This window comes from Eurosta solidaginis, chromosome 3, assembly GCF_040869045.1.
Source record: "Eurosta solidaginis isolate ZX-2024a chromosome 3, ASM4086904v1, whole genome shotgun sequence".
NCBI classification, from domain to species: domain Eukaryota; kingdom Metazoa; phylum Arthropoda; class Insecta; order Diptera; family Tephritidae; genus Eurosta; species Eurosta solidaginis.
The window spans coordinates 204,878,679-204,897,838 of NC_090321.1; the positions used below are offsets into that span (position 1 = coordinate 204,878,679).

A 19,160-nucleotide genomic window follows, 5' to 3' on the forward strand; every position below is an offset into this window, starting at 1 on the left:
AAATAAGATAGATCCTAAAAAACTTCATATTTGCCAAGAGGACGGAGTTAGTCCATCATATAAGTCCTGGTACTTAGTAGGGAGTCGTCTAACAAATTTTGGCAACACTATGATCACTTTGGAATAGGAATGAGTATTTAAACGGTAAACTTTCACCGGCTTTTCCAAACTAAGCCATTACTACGCTATAAAAAATTTGAAGGAAAAAAAATTACCTAAAAAATTAACTAATCAACAAAAATATATTTAAAGAAAAATTACTTACATAAATAAATGAAGTCAAAGTTATAAATATGAGATTTGTTGCTTCGGAAATGGCAAATGACCTTAAAATCTGCAACCCACGTTTTATTTATATATATACGAATAGTGTATATGTTTTGCAAACCCATACATATTTAGAGTAGGCATAATCATATCAATTTTGTTTCTAACATGTTCACACATAACTACAAAAATGTTTCTATTATGACCCCAGGAAAATTGTTGTAAGCCTTTTAAGTAATAATAACTATGGCAGTAGCGCTCATAATACCCACAAACCTTATAACAACAAGTAAGGAAGGCTAAGTTCGGGTGTAACCGAACATTACATACTCAGCTGCCAAATTAAAGCTTGCAAAACTTTTAAATTACCTTATTTTAAAAGTGGGCGGTGCAACGCCTATTGTCCAAAATTTTACAAATTTTCTATTCTGCGTCATAAGGACTACCCACCTATCAAGTTTCATCGCTTTATCCGTCTTTGGCAATGAATTATCGCAATTTTTCGTTTTTTCGAAAATTTCGATATCGAAAAAGTAGGCATGGTTATAGTCCGATTTCGTTCATTATACCTTTCATGAACATGAAATGGTATACCAACTTTGGTCCGATGTTTGTAACGTTGAGAAATATAGAAGATAGACTCACCATTAAGTACACTGAATTGATCAGGGCGACGAACTGAGTGGATATAGTCATGTCCGTCTGTCCGTCCGTCCGTCTATCTATAAATTTTGAGATATCTCAATGAAATTTGGCACAAGGATGTATTTTTGTATATTAGACAATTGTCGGATCCGGTAGGATCAGACCACTATAACATATATCTCCCATACAACCGATCGTTCAGATAAGACGATTTTGGTCATTCCTGCTGCAATTTAGAAAGTATAAACGTTAAACTCGGTGATATATATTCTAATATATCACAGAAGATTCCTGAAAAAATCACTTTGATCGGAGCTATATATAGTTATATCCCATACAACCGATCGTTCAGATAGAAAGATTTTTGGCCATTTCTCCCTTTATTTAGACAGTATAAACGTGAAACTCAGTGATATATATTTTAATATATCATAGAAGATTTTATGAAAAAATCATTTCGATCGGAGCTATATATAATATATATCCCATACAACCCATCGTTCAGATAGAAAGATATTTAGCTATTTCTCCCTTAATTTCCAATATGAAAACGTTAAGCTTGGTGATATTTATTCTAATAGTTCATAGAAGATTTCCTGAAAAAATCACTTTGATCGGAGCTATATGTATATAGTATATACCTATCCCATACAACCGATCGTTCAGATAGAAAGATTTTTGGCCATTTCTCCATTAGTTTCCAATATAAAAACGTGAAACTTTGCGATATTTATTCTAATATATCATAGAAGATTTCCTACAAAAATCATTTTGATCGGAGCCATATATAATATATATCCCATACAACCGATCGTTCAGATAGAAAGATTTTTAGCCATTTCTGCCTTAATTTCCAATATAAAAACGTTAAACTTGGTGATATTTATTCTAATATATCATAGAAGATTTCCTACAAAAATTATTTTGATCGGAGCCATATATAATATATATCCCATACAACCGATCGTTCAGATAGAAAGATTTTTAGCCATTTCTCCCTTAATTTCCAATATAAAAACGTTAAATTTGGTGATATTTATTCTAACATATCGTAGAAGATTTCGTAAAAATCACTTTGATCGAAGCTATTTATTTTTTTTTTTTATTTTTTTTTTATACAACCGATAGTTCAGATAAGGGGATTTTTTGCCATTTTTTATTTTATATTTATCTTAAAAATCGTTTAGGTATGTACATCTCTTCACTGTATATTTCTCATCTTATACATCCGATTATTTGAAGATTACGAACGGGATAAGATTATTGTTCAGCCCCATTCATTAACGGTATGAAGTCTTCGCTTACTTGTTTTAAATAGCAATCTGAGATGAGTGCCCAAGAACTTACATACCAAATTTCATTAAGATACCTTAGAATTTCCTTTTTCGCCCAGATCATTGTCTATATCTATTTCGATTAGTTTATGCCGTTACGGAGTACCGTTATGCGAACAAAATTAATATACTCTGTGAGCTCTGCTCAGCAGGGGCACCAAAAGCTGAAATAGTGACTGTGTTGGTGAGAGTAGTATTATCGTTGTGTTAGTGATTTAGTTGTTGATTCACTAGCAGCGAAGCAAACCGGATGCACGCATTGTTTCGTAAATATGACATGAAAATATTATTTATGACAAAATAAAGAATTGAAATAAATATAATGCTAACATTATTTTGAATTGCGTTAATAAATGAAAGTCGTTTGTTTAGCGACTACTAATACATACAATAAACGAAATAGAAACGCAGCTTTTGTGCATCCAAACTGCACAATTGTGCTATGATTTGTTGACCCAGGAATTAAGGACTTATAATAATTCCTTATGTAAGCCTTACTTATTGTATATGTAAATTCAGTCTAATATGGATTTTTCGAAGCGTTAGAGGCGAATTTTATATCTGAGGTGTTCCTTTAAGATTTTAGGCTTTTTCTTTTAAAAACTTTGAGCAAGCGTAATAAGCATTATATAAAGTGCAAATTTTAGCTTAAGCCTTATGTGCCACTCACGTATACTTAAAAATTATATAGTAATATATACGTATTATTGTAATTTATATTCATGTCATGTTTACATTTTAGGCGGACAAGTTTTGCTTTGTCCATAGAGCGACGAGAATTGGTCATAATGTGAATTTGTTAAGAGAAAAAATTATGCAAACGTATGTTCTAATTGGTATCAATAAAAACTCATGATTTAGTTCTAAATTCTAAATTCCTTAGAAAGATACTAAATTGTATTGAAATAATTATTTCATTATTATTATATCAGGGAAACGATGAAATTTAAAAATTAAATTGTTTATAAGACGCGCAGCTCCATAATATTTGTTATAGAGATTTCATATATATATGAAGTATTTGTGTTGGGAGAGGAAGAAAGAAAGAGATGCAAAGTATATGCAGAGCGGGAGAGATAGGTAGAGGAGAGCAAAAACAATGAGAGTGGCAGGGGCTCAGAGAAAGGTAGGGGGAGCAGAAGAAGTAGGGATTTCAGTAGAGGTAAAGGTAAGAGTAAAAGTAGAAGTTCATCAGCTGAAGTTAAAAAGTCGAACCGCCTGCACTGCGGATACAAAGACGGTGTTTGCCATGCTCTCATCGAATGTGAACACTTTGCTCGACAACAAAGGAGGGTAGAATAAAGGCTTGGCGACCTATGTCCTATTATCAACAGCATAACCTTTGGGAGGAACATATGGTCAGGAGATACATGACGCACATACTTCTCACTAGATTAGAAAACGATTATCTAGCTTATTAGCGTGAGAGTAGCTACGGAGTTCACCTAGCGCGCACCTGATTAACCTAGCCAGATATCGCTTTAGTCACGAGAAGTCTCTGTTGATGCTCGTGAGAGACTGTTTGATTAAAAATCCACCGACATTGATCCTGTAAAATCTCTACATCAGCAATCTCTACAAAATGCGAGGGCTTATTCTATAGCTTGTTGGGCTTGCACCGAAAAGTCTGAATTTACTTCATCCATTGCGGGATGTTCAACTCCAATTTTGGAATTTCAATTTAAATCCATAAAAATCCCCACGATTATAGTGGAAAGTAGTTCAGCTGCGACATAATTGCAGTTAGACTAATTACAGTCTGAGGGTATCTGTATCTGCAGGCCACCGGAATAAGACACACTAACATAGTGCCATTTATTCCATGAGCACGGCTCGGAATAACTGGTTTGGTCGAGTTGTTCTTTCTCAATCCTCCATATTCCATAATGTAAAGCATAACACACCGTATGCAGGATCTTGTGCTACAGAATGGCCACCGTTCCACAAACAAATTGGCCCTGAATGAAACAGGAAAGGAATACCGATCAGAGCTGGGTGTAGAAGGTAAACAAAACTATAGGGGGAAGGAAAGGTCGCATTATCGGGTGTCGCTAGCAAGGGTGCAAGCCTTTACAAGTCAACGCCTCGAGATGCCTTCAATATGTGCAAAGCTAATAAAAGCACTACTATAAAAATCCAATGTTACTAAGCTCTTAAGCGCGCCTATAAATATTCCACACAGTTAGGATAAAAAAGCATTTAGAATTAGTATGTACCTAAATGGTGAATAAAAATTAAATACCAATTGCAAAGCGAGCAGCGGGGCATATTCATGTGGCTGAGTGGTTAAAAGCATCTGCTTTTACACTAGAATAAAGTATGAATGTTGGGGATTTCGAGTTCAATCATCAGCTCACGAGAAGCTAGCTGATGTCCTAGTAACCAGCGCCGTTTATAAACTTTGCAATTTTCTTATATATCAATAACAAAAACAATTGTATAAAGCATTATGTGAATGTATTGCTAATTAAATACAGATAAATAGACACTCAAAATATTAAAAAAGTAGCTTAGATTTGAACGGCGGAACAAATCACAAATAAAAAGTATATTTTATTGCAATTAATTAGGTGCCCAAGAAAATTTTCAAAAAAAAAGTAAATTTTATTTTTATATTCGTGATTCCTTTAAATCAAAACCACGCAACGCTGAACCCAATTTCTTGCCATATATAATTTATTCAAGGTTCGATAATTTTTTTTAACAATTTTTGTTCTAATGATAGTTATGGTTATTTTTTAATTTTTCTATAATTGAAAAATTGTATTTTGTTTTTGGAATAGTAAGTAGAAAATTTTTCAGAAAACCTGCCATAGCTACGACCTTGAATCGTTTATCAATAGGCTTAACTTCGGGTGAAACCGAATATTACATACCCAGCTGTATACTTGAAATGGTGTTGTTGTTTGTTTTGTGTGCTTAATAGTGTTAAAAGGCTGCGCAATAATACATATATATATGGTTCTATTCTGAACTAAATTTTATTCGAGTTATGGCTCCCGAAACATAGAAAATTGCTCAGTCATAAAAGGGCGGTGCCACGCCAATTTTTTTAAATTTGAAGTTTTTCCTATTTACAAATTGTGAAATGAAATACCATTGATACAAACCTCTTTTTTGCAAAGATATAGCTTAATTTATTCATCCACAACCCTTTTAAAAATCTTTTATGTAAAAGTGGGCGCGGTCTTTAATTTTTCTTCAAAGCATTCCTTATAGCAAAGGCAACCTCTCTATCGAATTTTGTTATGATAATATTTGTAAAATTGATTTTATCACAAGTGGGCGGTGCCACGCCCATTTTAAAATTTGTTTCCAAATTTTTATCAATAGTCTCACATTTCAAATTTTAATATTCTAGGTGTATTATATACTAAATAATCAGGTTTTTTGTGTTTTCCCAAATGTTATATTTATAAAAAGTGGGCATGGTTATCATCCGATTTCGCTCATTTTCAATACCAATCTATTCTGGGTCCAGATAAGCTCGTATATTTGGTGAAGATATCTCAATATTTACTCAAGTTATCGTGTTAACGGATAGAAGGACGGACATGGCTTAATCAATTTTTTTTTTTCGATACTGATGATTTTGATATATGGAAATCTATATCTATCTCGATTCCTTTATACCTGTGCAACGAACCGTTATCCAATCAAAGTTATAGTACTCTGTGTACAGCTGGGTATAAAAAACATATATCATTTATTTCACTACAAAACAGTACGCACAATAATTTTGATAGGTAAAGAATAAATAGTTTCCAAACACTCACCTGCATTCCAGTTGATCGCAAATGCTCATTGACCCAATTACGAAAAGTATTTGCCTGTATCTCGACCCACAAATCCTCATTGCCGCGTATATTCATACCCTTGGCAGCGGTGCCTTCGGGACTACGCGCCACCAACCCAGCATGGGTGATCTTTTGCGTTTCGGTGCTGCCATCAGCATTATGCTTCAACAGACCGGCATGCGTTACTTTGGCACCTTTAATATCTTTAACATCCATCCTGCACGAGGATGTTAACACTACGTGAAATACACTATATTAAGCTTCTTAGTTTTAACACTTTTGATTGAGTATATAAATTTTTTGTAAACAATTTTAGTATATTTTTGCTCTAATTTTCTTATTAGTACAATTTACGTTTTGTTTTCATAGTGATAAACACACATGAAATAAATGTACCCATACACAATTGAAACATTTCTTTAGACACACACAAGGGTTAAGAAGTTGCTGTTCACCTGCAGTGCTCTCACGCAAATTTTTTGGTTTTTTTCTTACATTTTTCTAAAGTATCTTACAGATAGTTTTTGTTTATTTTGTTTCGTTGATGCTGAAATTCAAAAAAAAAAAAAAGATATATATAGAATTAACAGCTATTTCCATTTCATTGATTCACTTTGCACTATGCACTTCTTTCTATTTATTAAATTAAAAGCAAGTAAATTTTTTTTTTCTGCCCAACACAAAAATGTCACACCTTTTCGCTCTAAAATTGATCGTATGTGCGCGCTCAGCCACTGCTGTGCTCAGACTGAAAAGTGTTTTCAGCCAAGTTCGCTTATTAGCTTTAACAAAGGCTTAAAAAGAAATTAAAAAAAAAAAAGTAAAAACAAATAAAATTATTCAAAAATTCTCTGCTTGATTTGTTTCATCGTATCTGCTCCTGCGCCAACACATAAAACAAGCTCCGGTTATGCTCACTACCAACCTACGAACCTAACCAAACCTACTCGCTTTATGTAAAATAAAAATAAAAACACTTGAAAAAACTGGTATAAACTTGGCTTGAAAAACCTGTATGAGAACGTCAACAAACCGCAAAAAACGATGACGTCATACTCGCTTTTTCGAAAACGAAAATGAACGAACAATTGTAATAATCACACGCACTCTGTGTTTCGCTCATCTGATAATAACACAAAAAATGTCGACTGCTCAAACTGTCTGTGAGCACTGTAAATTAACTCTAAGTACGCTGTCTCTCACACCATTTGGTGTTTGTTTGGAATCTAACTGAGAATAGCTTATTTCAGGAATTTTCAACTGATGGGATTAGTATTTTTTTGTAGTGAGTTAACAAATTTAAATATTGGTAAAAAAAATAAATCTGGCTCTCTCTCTGAGTTCTGAATTTGTTACTGATATAATAGAATTTTATAGATTTTTGTGAGGTTGTATAAGTTGAGGTGTGATTGGCAATAATAAATAGAAATACTCATACATTTTTGTAAATGAAAATTAGGTAACATTTGTTGTATTTGATCATCCCACTCATGTAAATTTTTAACTAGCCAATTTAAGGGGAATATTGAACAGTTTAAAAAACTATTGCTTACAAGTTGACACTTAATTAGCAATGATCTTCAATTTATATTGCCATATTTTGCCATAAATATTGGGAAATACAGCAGCGTACAGAAAATTAGCAGTGGCATTTTCTTTAAATTCCGTCAGCTAAATTCTTTTTCGATATTTTAGAAAAATGCCCCAATGTACGTTGGAACTGAGACCGTACAAGCCAAGGCGAGTTTAAACCAGGTGATGGAAAAGCGAACTCAACCCAATTCGCCGTTCAGAAGAATGTCAAACCAAAAGAAATGTTGTATTGATTTCGATTGACTGACATATTATTCTACCATGGCTTTGTACGGAAAATAATCAAGGAGAAGCAATAAGATGATGGGATAGCAAAACCTGTTATTAAACTCACCTTGATTCAAACCAATTAAAAAAAAAAATCCAAAATGTTTTCGAAAAAATCCGAAGATTTGACTATATGGTTGGCTCAAATCTACAGCAACAACATAACTTTGTTCAGATGGTCAAAATCAGCGTGTTGGTGTTAGACGAATAGAATGGAATGAAAACATAAAACTTAGCAGTTTTTGTGTGTAGTACTCCAGTGAAATGAAAAAAATAAAATCAGCTGATGAGATGAGCCAATCATATAATTGAGCCATGGAAAATTCCCAATTTTTTATTTGGATTTCTCTGATTCTTTTTAAGTGTACAGTTTTATAGCCCCATCAATTAAGTCCCACAAAGAGAAAATTGTAGGTCTCTTAAGACTCGCATTGATTTCTAAAAAATTTTTTAAAAATGTGAAATTTTTTTTTTATATGAAAGAAATTTATGAAAAAAAGTTGACAAAAATCAATGCGCATTTTGAAAGATCTATCCTTTGTACTTTGCTAGACTTAAATTGATTAGGCTATAAAATTGCAAACTCAAAAATATTCAGAGAAATCAATTTCATATTTTCATCTATAAAAAATAAAAAAAATAAATGTAAGGCGCGATAACCTCCGAAGAGATCTAAGGCCGAGCTTCTCTTCCAATTTGCGTCGTGCTCCTCTTGATTTTCCCTACAAATTGGCCGGACGGGACCTACATGCTTTATGCCGACTCCGAACGGCATCTGCAAGGCAGATGAGTTTTCACTGAGAGCTTTTCATGGCAGAAATACACCCGGAGCGCTTGCCAAACACTGCCGAAGGGCGACCCCGCTTAGAAAAATTGCCTTCTAATTGAAAAACCTTATTTCTAAAATTTTGATGTTGCTTTGCCCGGGAGTTGAACCCAGGGCATACGGTGTGATAGGCGGAGCACGCTACCATCACACCACGGTGGCCGCTATTTTTTTCATCTATACAAAACCAAATTAAAAGTCGCTCTTCGTATGGACGAATTTTTAGAGACCTTTAACTTGTACTTTTTTAATTTATAATTTATTCGATTACAAGATTGCATACTCAAAAAAATGTATAAAACTCCAAGTAAAAAGTTCGAAATTTTAATAAACTTCGAAATTTTAGTAAAATCTTCTCGAATTTTGGAGTTTTTCGAAAAATGGTCTGCAAAGTTTCAATTACTTTCATAGAAGCTTTATCAGGATATATCACAAATAGAAAAATAGAGGAATTTGACAAAAATTGCCATTGGTATTTTCGTGCTCGCTGCTGTAAATATGCATACAGTTTTACCTTACAGAGGGAGTATCACAGTTTTATCTCACTACGCATCGTAAAAAAGTTGATTGCTTTCATGAGTTCAGTGTAATAGAATTTTGTTTGTTAGGAATTTCTTTAGTTTTTTATTTAGGGCTTCATTCTCTATTACGAAACGAACATTCGTTTCGCCTCAGAGAAGAATCGCTAGTGTATTTGCACTATGTTAAATGATGGTAACATATCATTTGACAATTGATTTCGCCTTCCTGTTTGACATAAAGTTAGAAACGTAAAGGCCGAACAAAAATAATCGCGAACACCATTGCTAGACGAAATCGTTCAGAGGCGAATCGTTGGTCTGAGCTATCGTTCGCAATACAGAATTAGGTCCTTAATTTCGTGTAAACACCTCCGTTTGGAAATTAACTATTTTGGTACTTTTTTATACTCAGTTGAGCAGAGCTCACAGAGTATATTAAGTTTGATTGGATAACGGTTGGTTGTACATATATAAAGGAATCGAGATAGATATAGACTTCCATATATCAAAATAATCAGGATCGAAAAAAAATTTGATTGAGCCATGTCCGTCCGTCCGTCCGTCCGTCCGTTAACACGATAACTTGAGTAAATTTTGAGGTATCTTGATGAAATTTGGTACGTAGGTTCCTGAGCACTCATCTCAGATCGCTGCTTAAAATGAACGATATCGGACTATAACCACGCCCACTTTTTCGATATCGAAAATTTCGAAAACCGAAAAAGTGCGATAATTCATTACAAAAGACCGAACTTATGACGCAAAATATAAAATTAATAAAATTTTGGACAATGGGCCTGGCACCGCCCACTTTTTAAAGAAGGTAATTTAAAATTTTGCAAGCTGTAATTTGGCAGTCGTTGAAGATATCATGATGAAATTTGGCAGGAACGTTACTCTTATTACTTTGTGTACGCTTAATAAAAGTTAGCAAAATCGGAGAAGGACCACGCCCACTTTTAAAAAAAAAATGTTTTTAAAGTAAAATTTTAACAAAAAATTTAATATCTTTACAGTATATAAGTAAATTATGTCAAGATTCAACTCCAGTAATGATATGGTGCAACAAAATACAAAAATAAAAGAAAATTTAAAAATGGGCGTGGCTCCGCCCTTTTTCATTTAATTTGTCTAGGATACTTTTAATGCCATAAATCGAACAAAAATCAACCAATCCTTTTGAAATTTGGTAGGGGCATAGATTTTATGGCGTTAACTGTTTTCTGTGAAATTGGGCGAAATCGGTTGATGCCACGCCCAGTTTTTATACACAGTCGTCCGTTTGTCCTTCCGCATGGCCGTTAAGACGATAACTTGAGCAAAAATCGATATATCTTTACTAAACTCAGTTCACGTACTTATCTGAACCCACTTTACCTTGGTATGAAAAATGAACGAAATCCGACTATGACCACGCCCACTTTTTCGATATCGAAAATTGCGAAAAATGAAAAAAATGCCATAATTCTATACCAAATACGAAAAAAGGGATGAAACATGGTAAGGTAATTGGATTGTTTTATTGACGCGAAATATAACTTTAGAAAAAACTTTATAAAATGGTTGTGACACCTACCATATTAAGTAGAAGAAAATGAAAAGTTCTGCAGGGCGAAATAAAACACCCTTAAAATCTTGCCAGGTATTACATATATAAATAAATTAGCGGTATCCAACCGATAATGTTCTGGGTCACCCTAGTCCACATTTTGGTCGATATCTGGAAAACGCCTTCACATATACAACTACCACCACTCCCTTTTAAAACTCTCATTAATACCTTTAATTTGATACCCATATCGTACAAACTCATTCTAGAGTCACCCCTGGTCCACCTTTATGGCGATATCTCGAAAAGGCGTCCACCTATAGAACTAAGCCCCACACCCTTTTAAAATACTCATTAACACCTTTCTTTTGATACCCATATTGTACAAACAAATTCTAGGGTCACCCCTGCTCCACCTTTATGGCGATATCTCGAAATGGCGTCCACCTATAGAACTAAGGCCCACTCCCTTTTAAAATACTCATTAACACCTTTCGTTTGATGCCCATATTGTGCAAACGCATTCTAGAGTCACCCCTGGTCCATCTTTACGGCGATATCACGAAAAGGCGTCCATCTATAGAACTTAGGTCCACGCCCTTTTAAAATACTCATTAATACCTTTCATTTGATACCCATATCGTACAAACGCATTCTAGAGTCAACCCTGATCCACCTTTATGGCTATATCCCTAAATGGCGTCCACCTATAGAACTATGGCGCACTCCCTCATAAAATACTCTTTAATGCCTTTCATTTGATACACATGTCATACAAACACATTCCAGGGTTTCCCTCGGTTCATTTTCCTACATGGTTATTTCCCCTTATGTTGTCACCATAGCTCTCAACTGAGTATGTAATGTTCGGTTACACCCGAACTTAACCTTCCTTACTTGTTTTATTAAAATTTTGCTTTCATAATATCATGAAAAAGTGGTCGCAAAAAAGGGAGCCATCGCCGGACGCCTGGCAGATGTAAAACATCGAAAAGAACAGATTGCGATAGGAACTAACTATGGCATAGTGATACATGAAATATTAAGATTTCCTTCCGAAGTCATTCCCAATTTAGCACGAGACCCCCCAAAGTGGCCACCTAACGACCGAAATTCGTTGCGAAATGACTCTGGGAGGACTCCTGAGGGTCGATTCAGTATGTGTGAGTTTTGGAATGTACACTTTGTCTTGATATAGTTTGTATAACGAAGCGTCGCCACGCTAGAAATCGATTTTACGTGCGCCTATTGAATTTTTAACATCAAAAAGTAAACAATAAATTCCACATTTTTTTTTTACTTTACAGTCTAACAGTTCTACACATATATACTTACATAAATATAAGCAAAAAGTCTGACTGTATTTTTTTTTCTGTTGACTTCATACATATTTGGTATTCTCACGAAATGCCATTAGTGGCTCACCTGCGCAATTTCGTAACTTCATAGATATATTCCAACAAAAAAAAAAAAAAAACAAGCAAATCGCCTATGTTCCAATGAATTGTTAAAACTCCCACGCTATCACATTTGTGAAGGAGTGTGGACACTCAATGGAATTTTATATTTTTGAAAACGATTAACTTAACTAGATTAAAAGCACCGTATTGTAAGCTTAAATGAATGTATGCTTATGGAAAACTAACAGAAGCCTGGCGTAATATTAAACCTGAGATGTAAACAACGTTTACCTAAGAGATCTTTTGAATACCTGGAACTTTAGATTTAGATTTCAGAACATGCTGTTATACATATGATGTGTTAGGATACAAATGAGATAGCTCAGGGAGAAGGTCACATTTCTCTGATGCAGAGCATGATGGTTCAAAATCTGGCGGAAGACGATACAACATATCTTCCTAGTTTAAATTTGAAACGAAATTTGGTTTAGATACATGAAGGATAGTCGCGAAAAAAGTTGTAATTGCAAATCAAAGTAAAGTAAAAGCAGGAAGCTTTGCTATGTATTGGATCACAAATGTTTTTTTTGGTATTTTTTCAGCTTATCACAAGCTGTGATAGATGGCGAAATACGGCATTGGCTGAATCGATATTTAAGCAATTATGAGGTGGGTTTGGTCAGGAGGTCCCCTGAAAAAGAGAGAGAGAGAGCGAGGGCGGCTTCTTGTAAGTAATGTTGAAGAGGTATTTGCGATGCAAAGACAGTGACCGTTTACCATTGAGATAGAGCGATTTAGAGTGATAGCCGTCGGTGATTTTAGTAACGTTGATGCTTGGAGAGAGGATATTAATAACGTTGGTCTTCAACATAAAGTGATGACGGAGTAATATTAGTAACGGCGACGCTCGAAGAGGGGATGTTAACAACGTTCGCTATCGTCAGAGTGTAATGGCGGCTTTATTGTTCTAGACTCCAGAATAGAATGTCCAAGAATCGAGGCGGCGATGCTGGTAATATAAGCTACTGGCGGCTTTTACAAGACTAACTATATGTAGCTCGATGATTCGACACAAATAGAACGAGATACTGTCTAATGCCAATGGCAACTTGGTAAACGGCCCCTTTTACCTGTGCAGAATGCACACGCTTTCATCTCTTTCAAACAACAAGGGAGAGCGGTTGACCCAAGACAACATTGGTTAACAACTTCTTCCCATTTAAGATGGATGTTAGCTTAATATATTGGGTCTGGTGTCCGACAAAAGAGGTCCACCCATCCAAAGGCATTGGGACGTATTACCTTTCAGCCGAGCATGATTCTTGTGCATTATCTTTCTTTCGAGGAGTCAAATAGGAGTCAAATCTCTTCTTATTCAGAAGAATTGTGAACTAAAGTAGGGTTTCCATATTAACAGTAGGGGATACTAATCTGAAGGAGCAGACGTGGTAAACAAAATGTGGACATTTGCCAGTTGTAGTTCATGGAATTGTTTTGATGGATGTCTATTCGATTTTGCTGTATAAGATGCTGGCCGGATGGAACACTCTGGGAATATCATCTAAGCATGGAATGCTATGCTGACCATAGATCTAGTTAATAGGATAGACTGTATGCCGAAAGCTGTTCCATATGGAAGGTTTACGTCAATCATTGTGATTGGTGAAAATTAAAATGTTTAACTTGGTAGAATTACCTAACATCATGTAAGCCGAATAATGAGCTACTCGCTCACTGCATCTTCAAATCGATAGTTGTAGCAAAATAGCTTCATTTGGATAGCCGACGGATAACAAAGCCCTCAGTTCAACTACACAAAACCTTCAGAGAGTGTCTTTATAGTTTCAACAACAACAACAACAAGAGGGTGGTTTGGAAGTGCTTAGCTTAGTTGGAAATATCGTCAAGGTATTTGGGAGTGAGATCATCTGGGTCCAAAGCTACTATGTTATACTGGGAAACTGTCTTGTGGATATTTTAGCCAGCAGTTAAGAGTTCCGCTGGTAATATGTGATCTTTTATTGTATAGAAAGCCCCGAGTTAGCTTGACAAAAGCTGGGCGGTATCTGATAATTCTGGCCGGAATTGGGTAGTAGACAGTCTGCCGAATTCTCGGTTACACCGAGATTAATTCATACATAATTGGAGGTGATTTTATGGGAGTCCATGCTGTATCTCCTATTGTAGTAAAAAACTGTACCAGCTACAGCTGAATGGAAGATGATATTTTGGAATCAGAGTAATTTTTCAGAACTTGGCGAAAGTATTGCGGCCTTCGTTCAGCTGGATCCTCAGATGATTTATCAAAGTTTGATATCGGTCTTATTCGAAATTACATCGTTACTCTACACAGCAATTCACAAAGTGTCTGTAACGTACATCAATCCTATCTTATGTATATGATACCTCAACGGCACTTCGTGCTGTAAATGCGGCTATCGGAATGGCTACCAATCAATCTAACCTTAATTAAGTTGTACAAAGAAACAGTATTCCAATCTCACTTATCGGTAGGTTTATCTGACTTTAATATACTTTGTGGCACAAGCTTGCACCTTATTTGACCTTTATAAAATATGACGAATTTGACGTACAGCCTACCTATCAAGTTTTATTTGAGTACATTATTTCAGCACGCACACATCTAAATATTCTAAAAATAAACTAAAAAATTTGTAAATAAATAAAATTTGCTGGAATGCATTTTACTCGATTGCTTTTGTTTTGTTTTTTGGCTTTATTTTGCAAGCAATCGTATTTGTGTCAGTTAAAGTGACACAAAACGGAAAAGGTGGAAGCGATTTCCTGCGCATTGCAACTGTCACAACGTTGACGATAACTATGCCGCCAATAACAACAACAAAAAATTGCAAGGTGCGCACACGCCATTAGAATTGTCAGCCACTGAGCTTTACTTATGCACTTTTTTTGGCAAGTTGTGGTAAAGCGGATTACTTTTTATTTATTTTCTATTTTTTTTTTTTAAGCTGAATTACGCAGTTCGAATATATCGATGACTTTTTTGGTTTTTTTGTCGTACATATGTATTGAGTTGTGCCGTTGCTAACTATTCACTTTTGTGTTCTTGTTGGATGTTGGGTGTTGGTGCTTTTGTTGATGCATTCTTTTTCTTCATTCGTTTGGCAGATCGTTTTCCTCGCACCAGCTTGGGCGCGCTTAGTTTTGTGATTGCCGGTGTCTGCTTGATGGATTTTCTCACTCACATTTGTGGTTAAGCCGTTTTCAGTCAGTTAACGTATTGGTTGTGATATTTGAATTTTAAGAGGTTTTTGTGAAAAATAATTTGGAATTATTTTATACAAACCGGACCCCAACGCATCTCGCGCAACAAATATAAAAGATTCATATGAAATATTAACAAAAAGCAGCTGTTCTTTTAATCAGTCATCTATCAATAAAAACCTGCATACACTTGCGCTGCCATCTGGCGAATGTTAGCAACTGCAGGTAATGCAGTGTTGGATCTAATCAAATACTCACAATAGTGTCATAGTACAATTAGATTTCTTTGTGGGTTCACAATCGTTTATTTTTAACAAACTACTTTTATAAAATATAGCTAAAAAAAAGCACTACGACTAATAATACCCAAAACTAGCTAATATTTATAGATATGGATTCCAAATAAGAGCGAAAAAGGAACATGTACATAAAAACAGCAATTAGAAATCTATATATATAAAAAGAGTGTACATTTTGATTGTCACTCCATAACTCGGGAACGGCTCGACAGATTGCCATGAAATTTTAAGGAAAGATACAGGAAGGAGAGATGATGGTTAGTTGATTTTAAAATCCCAAATCGGTTTAGCCATATATATATAAAAATCAAATTCTGTGTGAGTGTGTGTGTTCGCTATGGAAACGTATTTCCCACACATCAATCATCACCAAATTTTGGTTATGGGTTCCTTCGATCAACGGGAAGGTTTTAGGCTAAAAATTATTTCGATATATAAAAGGGGCGTAGCACCACAAATGGAATCTTTAGTAATGCATAACTTTGAAGGAATACATGCCAGAACATTGAAATTCAATGAGGAGTTATATGAGGTCAATCACTAACACCACCAAGAAAATGCGGAATTTGGAGAAAGGGGGCGTAGCACCTCCCATACAAATGGAATATATTATACCGCATATATCTGGATGTCGCAATGGTAGGATAATTAAACTTTGTAAGGAGCTATGTGACGTTAAGTCCTAAAACCTCCAATAAAATGTGGAATGGGGAAAAACTATGGCTGGCGTACAAACTTAAGTTATTTTAACACCTAAAGTTTGACTGCATTGTTGAGTTTAGCTGTTATGCCTTTTGGACGTTTAATAATCTGCCGCTGTTAAAAAAATTGTTTAGCTTCAGTCTATCTACATCTTCAATAAAAATCAAATTCTCTGTGTATGTTCGTGAAAACGTGTTTGCTATACTTCGATCATCACCAAATTTTGGCTCGAGGTTCCTTCGATCAAGACAAAAGTTTTTCATATTTCAGAATTAAAAATTTTAAATTTAAATCTTTTTGTTTTTTGGCTATGCGAACGAACTATCTTCGCTCCAAAAAATGATAATGTTAACAAAATCAATGATCGCTTTCAAAATCAATTTCCTGGTGAAGTGACGAAATATAAATCGATCGACACAGTCACAGATGAAGATAAAATTGTAAGTTATCCAAATGAATTTCTATACTCCTTAGAACCAAAAGGAATGCCTGCGCATATGTCAACTTTGAAAATTGGCTCACCAGTCATGCTTCTTCGGAATGTAATCAAAGCAACAATCATCAGCGGTAAAAGCAATACAATAATATAAAATAAGATACAATAAGATACAAGAATAAAATGTTTTAACAGAAAATTTCACCAAATATGCGTACGAAATTCAATTCAATTTACAGAACAATAAATTAAATTATCAACAAACAAAACAGAAAAAATAACGCAACATCCATTCGATCTCGGGCATTACAACGTGCGCCTGGTAAAGCTAGTAATATATAACATTGTTTTATTTTTAAACCTATTTAGTTATTAGTCCAGGGATCTAAAAATTAATTTTGTGCTTACCTCGATGTGTTGGTGGCCTGGCAGATTGTGATTCCGGATTATGCCTATCCGCTCCTAGCTATTTTATTGTTGGGGTAGATGCTCTCCCCTCAAGTTGTGGGAAAGCTTAGCCGAATTAAATGATCTTACTTACTTACTTAATTGGCGCTTAACCGTCTAAACGGTTATGGCCGTCCAACAAGGCGCGCCAGTCGCTCCTTCGCTCCGCCAACCGGCGCCAATTGGTTACACCAAGGGAGTTTAAATCGTTTTCCACCTGGTCCTTCCAACGGAGTGGGGGCCGCCCTCTACCTCTGCTTCCATAGGCGGGTTCCGATAGAAACACTTTCTTGGCCGAAGCATCATCTTTCATTCGCATAACATGGCCTAGCCAGCGGAGCCGCTGCGTTTTAATTCGCTGGACTATGTTGATGTCTGCGTATAGCTCGTACAGCTCATCATTAAATCTTCTTCGGTACTCGCCATCGCCAACGCGTAGAGGTCCATAAATCTTTCGAAGAACTTTTCTCTCGGACACTCCCAAAGCCGCTTCATCTGCTGTTGTCATGGTCCATGCTTCTGCCCCATATAGCAGGACGGGTACGATAAGTGACTTGTAGAGTATGATTTTCGTTCGCCGAGAGAGGACTTTACTTTTCAATTGCCTACCTAGTCCAAAGTAGCATTTATTGGCAAGATTGATTCTTCGCTGGATTTCAGTGCTGATGTTGTTCCTAGTGTTGATGCTGGTTCCCAAATAAACGAAGTCTTTTACTATTTCGAAATTATGGCTGCCAACAGTAGCGTGGTTGCCAAGGCGCATATGCGCTGATTCTTTGCTCGATGACAGCAGGTACTTCGTTTTGTCCTCATTCACCATCAAACCCATCTTTACCGCTTCTTTTTCCAGCTTGGAGTAAGCAGAACTAACAGCGCGGGTGTTTAGGCCGATGATATCAATGTCATCAGCATATGCCAGTAATTGCACGCTTTTATAGTATATTGTTCCAGTGCGGTTAAGTTCTGCAGCTAGTATAATTTTCTCCAGCATCAAATTAAAGAAATCGCACGATAGGGGGTTACCCTGTCTGAAACCTCGTTTAGTTTCGAACGGCTCGGAGAGGTCCTTCCCAATTCTGACTGAGCTGATGGTGTTGCTCAACGCCATTTTGCACAGCCGCATAAGTTTTGCGGGGAAACCAAATTCAGACATAGCGGCATATAGGCAGCTCCTTTTCGTGCTGTCGAAGGCGGCTTTAAAGTCGACGAAGAGGTGATGTGTGTCGATTCTCTTTTCACGGGTTTTTTCCAAGATTTGGCGCATTGTGAAAATCTGGTCGATGGTAGATTTACCAGGTCTGAAGCCGCACTGATAAGTTCCAATCAGCCGGTTCACGGTGGGCTTCAATCTTTCGCACAATACACTTGAAAGGACCTTATATGCGATATTAAGAAGGCTGATTCCACGATAGTTGGTGCATTTTGCAGTATCCCCCTTCTTGTGGACTGGGCAAAGAACACTTAGATTCCAACCGTCGGGCATGCTTTCGTCCGCCCATATTTTGCTAAGAAGCTGCTGCATGCGCCTTACCAACTCCTCGCCGCCGAACTTGAATAGCTCCGCAGGCAATCCATCAGCGCCCACGGCCTTGTTGTTTTTCAATCTGGTTATTGCTATTCTAACTTCGTCATAATCGGGCGGGGGGACATATATTCCATCATCATCGATTGCGGGATCGGGTTCTTCATCTCTGCGCGGTGAATTGCTGCCTCCATTTAGGAGGACAGAGAAGTGTTCCCTCCATAATCTAAGCACTCTCTGGACATCAGTTACAAGGTCGCCGTTTTCATTCCTACAGGAGTTTGCCCCGGTCTTAAAACCTTCCGTCTGTCG

At 36.1% G+C, this 19,160-nt stretch overlaps 1 protein-coding gene across 6 annotated transcripts in view; it reads right to left on the reverse strand.

The window, feature by feature from the left end:
- Window positions 1-19,160, reverse strand: part of jbug (filamin-type immunoglobulin domains fbug) — a 229,773-nt gene that overhangs the window by 186,103 nt on the left and 24,510 nt on the right. For 2 of the 6 annotated variants that reach the window (XM_067774778.1, XM_067774788.1), the window contains exons 1-2: window positions 6,738-6,818; window positions 6,023-6,590 (exon numbers count right to left, since the gene is read on the reverse strand). In XM_067774778.1, coding sequence (XP_067630879.1) covers window positions 6,023-6,259 — 237 coding nt within the window. In that variant the 5' untranslated portion in view covers window positions 6,260-6,590; window positions 6,738-6,818. The other 4 variants (XM_067774779.1, XM_067774781.1, XM_067774782.1 and 1 more) reach the window with 3 other exon arrangements.